This window comes from Lemur catta, chromosome 3 (assembly GCF_020740605.2).
Source record: "Lemur catta isolate mLemCat1 chromosome 3, mLemCat1.pri, whole genome shotgun sequence".
Classification (NCBI taxonomy): Eukaryota; Metazoa; Chordata; class Mammalia; order Primates; family Lemuridae; genus Lemur; species Lemur catta.
This window is the reverse complement of record NC_059130.1, coordinates 30,125,520-30,137,838: the sequence shown is the minus strand read 5'-3', so window position 1 is coordinate 30,137,838 and position 12,319 is coordinate 30,125,520. Positions and strand designations below refer to the sequence as shown.

Genomic DNA, 12,319 nt, shown 5'->3' with positions numbered 1-12,319 from the left:
TCAGTAGCCTCTATCCCAAGATTGAGCTAGATTATATTATAAAGCAGCTAATCAGGAAACCCTAAATAAGGATCAAAGGGAACTGCTGGGGAGAAAAAAAAGTGAGGCAGGCAAAAGAAAGTCTCTGTGTGAAGAAGAGCGCTAGAGATGAGCTGCTGCTCGTACTTTAAAGACAAGGGATGTAGCTGTGCGCAGCAAGTGTCCACTTCAGCAAAGAGATACAAAGTTGATTGATTCAAAATGAGCTGCTCTTCCCTTTTCAAGAAGGAAAAAGGGAATTGAGACTATGGTATCTCTCATATTCTCCATCTTTGGTCATGTTCTAATTAGAATCCTTGTCTGGTATTAAAATATATTTTCAGACTTGATTGTTCTTGACTATAGCATGACAGTAGTCAAGTCATGTCTAAAATCCTATAGCCTACACTTAAAGTCAAGATCGCCTATAGTCAGAAATACCTATGCAAGTTCCTCAGATCACCCGCAGGGTTAGTAATGTGATCTCATGTATGGGAAACACTCAAGCCTGAGAGCCTAGGCTGGCAGAAAGGCAGGTGAATATGTAGCATTCTGAACATTCAGGCCATTTTGTCTTTGGAATAACTAATTATCAAACTATAACTTGAACCTTCCTGCTTGAATGCAAAGTTACTCCTTTATGTTAAGCCTTTCTAAGCCTAATACATTATCAAAGATAATTGTGAGAATTGACAAAGATTTAGGGAAGGTAAAAGTTAAATATGTACTGAGGGGAAAGATTAAGTTCTAACTTTAGTAAATTAAATACACAAATTCTGATTGCTGTAGTAGACATGATCTTATAGATATATCAGATATTTTAATATTATAAGACATTATCAGCATTTTGAGAAAATATCTGAGATGATTTTTATAAACTTGCATTCTTAGCATTGCCAGGTACATTTGCCTTAAGACATTCACTAGGATCCTACAGATACTCTAAGCAGAAGCCTTTGGATTGTATGACTATGTACTCATTGGCAGTTGTGGGAGAAGTAGCATTAGCAGCATGGTGGGTCAGAGATTGTTGTCAAAGGTGCTCAACAGACATAAGATGTCCCCAGTTCTAGAGGGCAATACCCTAGGAATTTTTGGCCAGAGCTCGATTATATGCCTTACTTCTTGGTGGGAGGATTACTCACTTCCGTGTACTTGAAGGAAGGTCCTTAGCTCTGCAGCTGAGTGACTCCACTGGATAAAATTTGTCATGGTGCTAACATGACCCATTGAGGGCACTAGTGAAAAGTGTTTTGAATTAGTCTGGTTGGAATGCTCTGACAGATTTCTAGGGGTGAGTTTAGTAGGGAATCAATTGGCAGTATGCTTTCTAACCCTGCAGACAAACCCTCAGGACCCCAGGAGGTGAGCTCCATTTTGGATCATCTGGGAGTTTGGAGACATGATGAATGGAGACCAAGACATTTGGCTCCCTCAGTGCAGCAGCCTGCTGTGTTATTAAGAACTCTCCAGACATTTCCAGGTCTCCTGTGGTCCTAGAAGCAGAGCAGGATGTAGATTAGTAATAATGTCTGCAAAGAACCAGCCCAGCAGGGCCACGGCAGGGAGCAGCTAGGGGTCAGAGATGCCAGCTGTCTCAGGCTGATATACTGCAGGACACAGAGCAACACCCAGTCATCAGCATCTCACTGAGCCCTGGAGCATGTCAGGCGGAGCACGTCAGGCCTAGGAGCCGGTCCTGCCTGTCAGCAATCAGGCCCCTTTAAGCAGACTCCTAAGGCTGTCTTCTTGCAAATGGAAGTTTAGGAAAGGTGCTATTAAGATAGGAATGGAAGAAATCTGCATCACACTGGAGAGGCTGGAATCCAACAGCAGATAGAATTTTCTGACAGGCAGTATGGAGATCCTAAAATGAGCCTGTGAGGATAGTGACTGCACTTCCCCTCTAAGAGATCTGCCTCAAGCAGAGTCAGAGGTGGGAGCTGACTGGTCCCAAAGCAGAGGCAAGATGACTGGCCACTGGATTCCCCGAGGGGCGAGGAGGTGGTACCTTATAGTCCGTGATGGAGGACTATGATGTCCACAGCTTTCCTGACAGGAACATGGTGTCTCAGGCCTCTGGACACACCACAAGTCTATGTTAGCCCCGGATTTCATCTTCCTGTTAGGATGCCTTCCTAATAAGTCAAGAGGAAGATGACTCTATCCATCCATCAGGCTAGGCTGGGGACAGGGAGGAGTTTATAGAGCAGTAAAAATAGATTGTCATCGAGAAGCTTCTGTCATCCAGGGGCTTTGGCCGGGTGGGGCTGGGGTGGAAGACCTGCAACACTGAGGCACCTTGTGGAAGACCTGCAACACTGAGGTAGAGCAGCAGGTGAAAGCAGGCCAGGATGTAAGGTCTCAGAGTCTCTGTCCCTTTCTCCTCAGTTCACGCTCAGAGATTCGCCTGGGCCGCTCTGAGAGCCTCAAGGGCCGGGAAGAGATGAAACGGTCTCGAAAGGTGGAGAACGTGCCCCGCTCCCGCAGTGACGTTGACATGGACGCTGCTGCTGAGGCCACTCGCCTCCACCAGTCAGCCTCGTCCTCTGCCTCTAGCCTCTCCACCAGGTGGGCAGGGCTCAGGCTCCACCCATTGATGTCTTGAATCAGAGGCAGGGATAAAGGGTTGCTGAGAGTTACATTCTCTCCACAGGTCTCTTGAGAACCCAACCCCTCCCTTCACCCCCAAAATGGGCCGCAGGTGAGTGATGGGCACGGTGGACCCTCTGTTCGGTGTCTCTGTTGTCCTGTCTGTGCTAGGCTGGACATGCTTCTCCTCTTCATGGCCTGCTGGTTTCCCGTGTGCGTACACGGGACAAGCAGGTTGGACTAGAGAGGGCGGGACAAACTTGTGTGTGACCTCTTCCTCCTGAGTAAAGCTGAGCTGCCTTTTCTCCCCCAGGAGCATTGAGTCCCCCAGCTTGGGCTTCTGCACAGATGTCCTCCTTCCCCACCTCCTAGAGGATGATCTGGGCCAGCTGTCTGACCTGGAGCCAGAGCCAGATGCCCAAAACTGGCAGCATACAGTGGGCAAAGATGTGGTGGCTGGGCTAACCCAGAGGGAGATTGACCGGCAGGAGGTCATCAACGGTGAGAATGTGCACTTCCCCCCATCACCAATCACACTGGGGTGGGAATAGGTCCAGAGCACCCAAGACACAAAGGATGGAAAAGAGGTACATAGGGTGGGGGCCCTTGGGAAGGACCAGGTCCATGTGGCCTGCTGCTGTAAGGTCCACCTTTGTTCTGGCCCCTGGGGTGAGAGAAAAGTTGCTGTATGATCTGAAACCGGCACTCTTGTTCCTCCAGAAGTAGAGTGGTGTGGGGAGCAGGGTAGCGACTCTAGATACTTGCTGATCTGTTTTCTCCCTGTCTTTCTACCTTCCTCATCACCCCGCTCAGAGCTGTTTGTGACGGAAGCTTCCCACCTGCGCACACTCCGGGTCCTAGACCTCATCTTCTACCAGCGAATGAAGAAGGAGAACCTGATGCCCCGGGAGGAGCTGGCCCGGCTTTTCCCTAACCTTCCTGAACTCATAGAAATTCACAGTAAGGAGCCTGTGCCCCTCCAAAATCCTCCTCTGCTAGCCCTAAGCTTCCTGTTCCAGTTTGGTCCACCTGTCAGGACCTCCCTGAGTAAATAACCCTTTCTAGTCCTCCTTGGTGAGAGAAAGATTGATGGGCAACATGAAACCAGCCCTCCTGATGGGCAACATGAAACCAGCCCTGCTGTTCCCCCCAAAAGTAAAATGGTTTCCAGACCCTTCCCCACAGCACTGCTATCAAACATCCCTTTCTCTCAGTCACAAAGTGGCAATTGAGCTTAACTCCAGGCCTTTCTGTTTCCTCTCTCCTTGCCCCAGATTCCTGGTGTGAAGCCATGAAGAAGCTCCGGGAGGAGGGCCCCATCATCAAAGAGATCAGTGACCTCATGCTGGCTCGGGTATGGCTCCAAATTTGTCCTGCTTGACAAGGAGATTGGAGGAGACGGGTCCCGTTACCTAAGGCTGGGGAATTTGGCAGAGGAGGGGATAGGCAGAGGACTGGTCCCAGGCAAGGGAGTAACGCTAACCCTAAGCCAGTGTCCATTGTGCCTTTTCAGTTTGATGGTCCCGCCCGAGAGGAACTCCAGCAAGTGGCTGCACAGTTCTGTTCCTATCAGTCAATAGCCCTAGAGCTGATCAAGACCAAGCAGCGCAAGGAGAGCCGATTCCAGCTCTTCATGCAGGTATGTCCTTGGCCATGCCTCAGCCTGCCTTCATCTCCATCAGGTTCACCAAGGACCTCCTGAACCTCTTCCCTCCTGGCCCCAGCCTCTCTCTCTCTCCACTGTGGAGAGTAACCCAGCCATTCCCTCCACCCACCCACACCCCTCCCCTAAGCCAGCCCTTCAAAAGCACTGGCACACTCTAGACAAAGAGGCTGCTGTTTGTTGAAAAGAACCCTGGATTAGCAGTAAGAAGGCCTGGCTCACCCACCAGTGCCTGTGGGCACGGAGATAGATCTGTTTCCTTCCCTTTAAAATGGCAGTGATACCTGCCCTTCTGTTTTGCCCGTATTCCCTACCTTGGGTTGTTGTCTCCCTGCTGCCACCAACCTTTCCCTAAATATTTAAGGAAGAAGCTGCCACCACCATTTCTGAGTGACTCATCTGGGGTTAGAACCTATTTGGCATTTCCACACCCAGCTCCCAGCCGCAGGTTAACATCTTCCTTCTAGGAGGCGGAGAGCCACCCTCAGTGCCGGAGGCTGCAACTGAGAGACCTCATCATCTCTGAGATGCAGCGGCTCACCAAGTACCCGCTGCTGCTGGAGAACATCATCAAGCACACAGAGGGTAGGGCCTGGGGGCACGGCGGGGGGCAGCGGGCCTCATGTCAGAGCCTCGCTCTGGCTCTGCTTTGTGACCTTAGCAAGTCACTGGGCCTGTGGCCTTCGTCGTCTTCATCTTTGCCCTGTTATGGGGAGTCTCAGAGAAGAAAATGAGTATGAAATGTGCTTTGCAAAATATGAGGTGCTCAACGGTGAGAGGAGTAAGGGTCACCACAAGCCTCTGTAGGGCCTTTGTGCAAATCCAAGGAGAGCATCGAGTGACACACAGGCTGGCACTTGGGGGCCTGGCTTCCTCTGTGTGATCAAACTCTGACACCAGGGGCCATGGCTGGATTTTAGCCCCCATTCCTGCCCCCTGCATTGCCCAAAGGACACAACCTATGTGCTAACATTAGAGGAAAAGAGGACCACCTGAACAGGGGGTCTAGACCCAGGTCATCAGTGTACCTGGGATCCTAAGTATCTTTTACTACCCTGGAATTTGGGACATTGGCAGCTTTCCAGAGGCATAATCATTGCCATGAGGCACAGTCCCTGTCTCCTGAATCTGTAGAGCTGTTGTGGTCTAGGCTGCAATTCCCAAGAGCTGTCAGCATCTGCAGGGCAATATTCTAAAACCTGAGGATGCTCAGTAATAGTCAGTCTTAACACTGAGGTCCTCCAGTGAGGCAGGGGTGGCTTACTTCGACCCATACCTGCTGGTTTGAGACAAGCCAGTCACTGTGGACAGAGGTAGGCAGATAATAGCTGGCTCTCATCCATCATCTAACCACCTCCTCTGGCCACTGTTTGGTAGGTGGCACCTCTGAGCACGAGAAGCTCTGCCGGGCCCGGGACCAGTGCCGGGAGATTCTCAAGTACGTGAATGAGGCAGTGAAGCAGACAGAGAACCGGCACCGTTTAGAGGGCTACCAGAAACGCCTGGATGCCACCGCCCTGGAGAGGGCCAGCAACCCCCTGGCAGCGGAGTTCAAGGTAGGAGGCAGAGACTACAACAGGGTTAGCCCCTCACATACTTGCGTGTGCATGCACACGCGCGCACACACACACACACACAGACACACACACATGCGCGCGCTCGCGTACAGGAAGTCTTAGGGGCAGAACTCTGATTTAGGGCCTAGGGAGCCTTGGAGAGGAGTCATGGACCTGTCTGTGATGAGGTGGCACCATGGGGCCCTAGAAGACACACACACCTCATTGTCATTGTCACCCGGCCCTAGATGGACAAGAGCAGATGGCCCCACCCAGTGAAGTCTAGATGTTAGAACTCAGCCCAAGAGAGCAGGGTAGGGTAGGACGGGAGGTAAGGTAGAGATCGTCTGGGAGGGGACGAAGCTGGAGGGATTAACAGGAAAAGCGGAGTCTGGTCTTCTCGGAAGGTGGATAGCATGTGGTAGGGGTGGATGGGAGACCCTAGGCCAGAGCCAGTGGTATGTAACCCAGTGTGGCACATGGCACATGACCTTATAGTGGCCTCTTTGCTTGTCTGTGTCCCCCACAAGAGTGTAAGGGCAAGGGCTGTTTCCTGTTCACCACCAGTTCCCAGCACCTTAGCACAATGTCTGGTGTACAGTAGGTTCTTGAACACTTGTTGAATGAATGAATGGTGTCTTTTTAACAGAGCCTGGATCTAACTACCAGAAAGATGATCCATGAGGGGCCCCTGACCTGGAGGATCAGCAAGGACAAGACCTTGGGTGTGTGCCAGTGGCCTGGGAATGAGAGGGCACCCATGGTGGGTGGGCTTCCCTGGGCTCTTCCCACTCTGTTTCCTAAGCCCTGGAACCTCCTGTTCTAAAGGGGTAGTAAGGTAGCCATGGAGGCACTTGGAACACGACTGGGTGATAGCTTGGGACTGACTCCTTAAGCACAGAGGGAGGGAAGTAACCAGAGAGAGGAGCTGGGGTCACTGGACTTCCAGGGCTTCCTAGGCCTCTGGTCCCCCGTTGTGCCCATGAGGGATGAGTGGACAACAGGGAACACCTGACCATGACCACACCTCTCCAGACCTCCATGTGCTGCTGCTGGAGGACCTCCTAGTGCTGCTGCAGAAACAGGATGAGAAGCTGCTGCTGAAGTGCCACAGCAAGACTGCCGTGGGCTCCTCAGACAGCAAGCAGACCTTCAGCCCCGTGCTCAAGCTCAATGCTGTGCTCATCCGCTCCGTGGCCACAGGTACCCACAAGATGGTCCCAGCTGGCCTGGGCTCTGGGGCCCTGATCACTGTTACTTGTGTCCAGCGAGCACTGAGTGATGTGGGGCCAGTCTGGGGCCTTACAGGACTTACCTGCCCACTTTTGTTGCCTTCCTCCTATTGTGACACAGGCTAAGCAGGAGGATATGGTCCAGGATGGGTAGGATGGGGCGGGGTGGGGACCAAGATGAAGATAGACACCCTGGCACAAGGGTGGTCAGCCCTCAAGGACAGTGCTGGTTTGCATGGGCTCTGGACACCCAGGATAGGCTCAGGGGTCTGAGCAGGAGTGGGAAGAATGGGATTGGGCAGCATGAGTAGGACAAGCCTTCCTCGAGAGTGACCTGGGCAGAGCTTGGATGCAGAAGATAGAAGCACCTTTGACACAGAGCCGGGTCCAGTGGATAGAGGCGTTTCAATGAGAAGCAGAGCGTGTGTGAGAAAGGGGTCTGGACCAAGAGTCAGGCTCACTCTCTTCATCTAGGAGATGGGGGTCATACCTACCCTACCTCTTGGAGTATCAAAAGGGATGATAGGTGTGAGAAAGTTTTACAAACTCAAAACACCATACACGTGTCAACCATCACTATTATTAGAGCGAGAGGGGAATGGAAGTGGGTGTGAAAGATGACATTAGGGTTTCCCAGAATTGCCTCTGTCCCTTTTGTAAGAGGGTTCCCAGGGGTTCTGATGATCCAGATCTGTCTCACATTCTTGATTTGTGTGAAGGTCATCCGTGTGAGGGGTCAGGACTTGGAGTCTACACTCTGTTGCCCTGGCCTAGACTGCAGTCACACCCGCCACCCCAATAGAGACCTCTGCCTTCCTTTCCTCACACAGATAAACGGGCCTTCTTCATCATCTGCACCTCCAAGTTGGGCCCACCTCAGATCTATGAACTGGTTGCGTTGACATCATCAGACAAGAACACGTGAGAATTGATTGAGGGATCGCCCGTAATGCTGTCCCCTTGGGACCAGGGTGGTGTGTATGAGGACAGTGGACAGTGAGGCCAGGGCTGGGCCCCAGAGCAGTCCCTGGACAAGGAGTTGGGAAGGGACATGAGAGGTAGGACAGACATAGAGATCCTCTGAGGGTCCCACTGCGGGGAGAATGAGCTCCCAGCAGTCTCCCAACTGCTGCCGCTGCTTCCTTCCTGCCTGCCTGCACTCTATTCCACTTCAAGCATGTTAGAGCCATGCATCCTTCTCAGGCATTTGCCTCCAGCCCCTCCACCCCACCCAGGCTGTCCACCCACCCGGTGTTCCCTCACAGTGGCCACTGGAAGTGCCATGGCACCGTGGAAGGAGACAGGTTGAGTCATTTTCTCAACCTTCAGGGTTTTCATCTGTAAAATGTGGATAATGCTACCTCTTAGAGAGTTGTTTCGAGAGAGAAAACAGACTGCTTAGCACAGAGTATAACAGAGGGTTGATGTCTAGTATATGGTAGCTGCAAGTAATATAACCTCAAGGGAGCAGCCTGTGAGGACTGTTGTGAGGGGAGGTGGGGACCTGCCAGGCAGAGAGTCCCTGGGGTAGGGCATGGAGAAGGGCCTGGAAGCCCCGGAGCAGTGGGGTCAGTAGGGCATGGTGTATGCCGTGGTCTTATTCTCACCACCAGTCTTCTCTGTTCCTACTGAGCAACAGATGGATGGAGCTCTTAGAAGAGGCCGTGCGGAACGCCACAAGGCACCCCGGAGCTGCCCCAACACCCATCCATCCCCTGCCCCCAGGCCGCCAGGAGCCAGCCCACCAGGGCCCCACACCCAGCAGGTGCAGTGCTTAGCCCTCCAGGCCCCCATGCCATCTCCACTCAAAGCCACCTGTTTCTTGCTGCTTCTAACCTCTTTGCCCCGTGGGTGGTTGGCCTCAGCTGGGAAATGCTAGCAGGGATGGACAGCTCCAAGCTCCCGCAGATGGAGGAACAGGCCCCCACATCTCAGCCTTCGGTCCCTGTCTGCTCTTCTCCCATAGTCTGCTCCCTGGCTGTTATGGAGACTGTGCCTGAAGTGGGACGGGGGTGTAGTCCAGGGGACCAGAGAAGCTTGGCCAGCATCCACCCTTGTCTCCAGGTTGCCGGCCAGACCAGACAGGAGATGAGGCCTGACATTTCCCTTCTTTGATCCTTCTCCTTCCTTGCCCATTCTAACTGGGGATTCCAGGGTGGAATTTTGAGATGTCTCAACCTCCTGCCTAGCAGGGAACCAGAATGCCCACCAGGTGATTTTTCTCACTTTTCATTGGTTTTTTTCCCTCAGGGTAGGACTGGATGACTCAGAAGTGTTCCATAGTGGGCCAGAACCCGAGGAGCTGCCTGGAGGTAAGTCTGAACTGTCCGTGGGAGCCAACCCTGGCCATGTTTTTGTGGGCAACAGGTCAGGTGTAGGAGGGATGGGAGAGTCCATCAGGGCCCCGGGGTATGAGATTCTGATAAAAAGAGTAGAGAAGAAACAGTTTGGGATGAAGAAAGAGTCTAGAAGAGGAAGGAAAACAGACTACACAGACATAAGAGAATGTAAACTCACACACTTGACTCAGCCTCTCTGGTGACAGGTTTAGCAGTGGAGGAAGAGAGGAGCAGTCAGGTCGAGTCCACGGGTCCCTGCGTGCTTCAGCCAGGGCTTACTTTCAGACAGTGAGCTGCACACTGAGACTGTGGGAACAGGAGGCATGGGGGCAGGGGGGCGCTCAAAGGGTTTAAGGTGCAGTTACCGGGATGGGATTGGTAGGGAGATTCTCAAACAGAATTCTCATTGAGAGTTTGTATGTGAAATAACTTAGGGTCTTGGGTTTCAAGAGAAATCTTGAGCTCCCTGGCTGTATCCCTGTTCTGTTGCCTTTCAGAATGCTTTTCCTCCTAACTCCCATACCTCCTTCAAGTCTTTGTTCCAGTGCCCCCTTTGCAATACCTTCTTTGCCCACTCTGGTTTGTTTGTTTTTTTAAGAGATAAGGTCTCGCTCTGTCACCCAGGGTGGAGTGCAATGGCATGATCACAGCTTACTGCAGCTCTGAACTCTTGGGCCCAAGCGAACCTCCCACCTCAACTTCTCATGTAGCTGGGACCACAGGCACACACCACCATGCCCTGCTTCACCCTGTTTAATACCGTAACCAACTCTCCTGATTGCTCCATACCCTGCTGTTTTTTCTTCTTTACTGTAGAACTTACAAACCACAAACTACTTACAAACTTCTAACAAACTACATAATTTACTTACTTATTATTTCTTTATGTGTCTCCACTAGAATTTAAGCTCCACACAAGCAGGGATCTTTGTTTTGTTTATAGATGTATACCAAGAGCCTGGGAAAGTGCCCGGCCTTGGGAAGTGCTCAGTAAACGTTCATAAAATGAGTCAGTTGGTGTTCCCAGGCCCTTGTATCCAAAGCTAAGCATGAGATTCCCCCATACGTGCCCTTCCCCTTTCCCTGCCTGACACTCTCCTCTCATCCAAACAGGCACTGGGCCCCAGCGGAGGGTGCAAGGGAAGCACTCGGCACTGCTAGAGGATCCTGAGCAGGAGGGCAGTGTAGAGGAAGAGGAGCCGGATGTCCTGCCTCACCCCTCCGCATCCTTGGATGAAGAAAACAGGGGCACCCTGACAAGGGCTCCCATCCACGTGGCCTTCCCAGGCCCTCTGTTCATGGAGGGCCTGGCTGATTCTGCCCTGGAAGATGGTGAGTGCCCCAAGGCCCTGCCATCAGCTCCTGGTCCCGAGTTGCGTCGCCAGTCAGTCTGAACTGGCAGACGCCTGCACCCTCCACCTCCCCAAAGGCTTTCCCTGGTGTGCTTGAGGAGAGATGAATGCAGAGAGACAAAGTCACTCCCCCGCCCCCATACCCACCAGCTAGTTGGCCAGAGCCACCCTGTGCCTGAGGCAGGTTCACTACCGTGGGCTGTGTGGGAGGGGAGCAGCGATGCTCCTGCCACCTCTGTGCTCTCTCGCCGCTGGCATTGTGTGTAGTCCTGTGTTGAGAAGCCATCACCCTGTTGCCCTCTCCAGTGGAGAACCTGCGGCACCTGATCCTGTGGAGCCTGCTACCAGGTCACGCCATGGAAACACAGGCCACTGGGGAGCCAGAGGACGACCTGACACCTACACCTTCTGTCATCAGCATCACCTCTCATCCCTGGGACCCAGGCTCCCCAGGGCGAGCTCCCACTGGGGGTGAAGGGGACGATGCCCAGCTCCCAGGGCCAGAGTGGGGGCCAGAGCAGGAGGATGTGGCTCTCAGTTCTCTGGGACGCCTACCCCCAAGGACCAGAAATTCTGGGATCTGGGAGTCTTCCGAGCTGGATAGGAATCCAACTCAAGAGGCTTCAAGCACAGAGGCAGCAGGAAGTTACAAAGTTGTGAGAAAAGGTAAAATAAATTGGAGTGTCCACTGGGGAGACAAACACCCAGCTTTGCTAGGGTAGAGGCACATCTTCCAAACAGCTTCATCCTTCCGCATCTGTACCCTGGGTGCTGTGTGAATAGACTTGGATTGGGTCCTGGGAGAAGGAGTCATATCGATACCATGCAAAAGGCTTTGGAGTCGGACAGCCAAGGTTCAAACCCCTGTCTTTGCCACTTCATATCTTTGTGACCTTAGACAAAATTCTGAATCATCTCTGAACTTCATTCTATAATGTATAAGGACGTTCCCTACTGCCTGGCACAAATCAACCGCCAGTACAAGTTTCAGTTAGTGTTCTTCACTGTCTCCCAGACCTAAGAAAAAGAGGTGCTTTTCTCAGGAGCCTCAGACCCAGAAAGACAAGGGCAGATGCTTGCAGCCCGTCACTCCAGATGGCAGCACAGAGGGGAAAGGTGGCAGCTGGGACTGGAGAGGCTGGGAAGACACTTGGGGATAGAGGGGTGTGGCAAGATGAATGAGGGTGGTAGGGAGGGCACCCCACATCAGGGAATGCCGTGAATGGCTTCCCTGGCTTACAGGGAGGCTCAGGACAGGTTTGTGTGGCCAGAGCAGTGAGCCCAAGGGAAGGAGATCCTGACTCTGGGAAGGGTGAGCTGAGGGGAGAGAGAAGGCTGTCTGAGGAAGGTAGCAGGAAAGGCAGAATGAATCCTGGAGCACTCGGGGCAGTGGGGGGCAGGAGGCAGGAATGTGACAGGGGCTTCCCATCCTCCCTTGGTGCTCCACTCTGCCTCCCCTTCCAGTAGCATTTTTCATTCCATCTGCCCAAGGTCTGCCCTCTCCTGGGTTTCTGGGAACTGACCTTCTTCCTTTCTCTCTCTTTCTCTCCCTCTCTCTCTTTCTGTC

The 12,319-nt window shown here is 52.6% G+C and overlaps 1 protein-coding gene across 11 annotated transcripts in view; it reads left to right on the top strand.

Moving 5' to 3' along the window:
• ARHGEF11 (Rho guanine nucleotide exchange factor 11) overlaps positions 1-12,319 on the top strand; it is a 108,079-nt gene that overhangs the window by 91,882 nt on the left and 3,878 nt on the right. For all 11 annotated transcript variants that reach the window (XM_045545430.1, XM_045545440.1, XM_045545434.1 and 8 more), the window contains 15 exons: positions 2,410-2,589; positions 2,675-2,722; positions 2,924-3,111; positions 3,424-3,570; positions 3,885-3,964; positions 4,124-4,249; positions 4,741-4,858; positions 5,651-5,829; positions 6,479-6,554; positions 6,865-7,032; positions 7,892-7,982; positions 8,701-8,826; positions 9,312-9,373; positions 10,514-10,732; positions 11,059-11,418. In XM_045545430.1, coding sequence (XP_045401386.1) covers positions 2,410-2,589; positions 2,675-2,722; positions 2,924-3,111; positions 3,424-3,570; positions 3,885-3,964; positions 4,124-4,249; positions 4,741-4,858; positions 5,651-5,829; positions 6,479-6,554; positions 6,865-7,032; positions 7,892-7,982; positions 8,701-8,826; positions 9,312-9,373; positions 10,514-10,732; positions 11,059-11,418 — 2,168 coding nt within the window. The remainder of the gene's footprint in view (positions 1-2,409; positions 2,590-2,674; positions 2,723-2,923; positions 3,112-3,423; positions 3,571-3,884; positions 3,965-4,123; positions 4,250-4,740; positions 4,859-5,650; positions 5,830-6,478; positions 6,555-6,864; positions 7,033-7,891; positions 7,983-8,700; positions 8,827-9,311; positions 9,374-10,513; positions 10,733-11,058; positions 11,419-12,319) is intronic.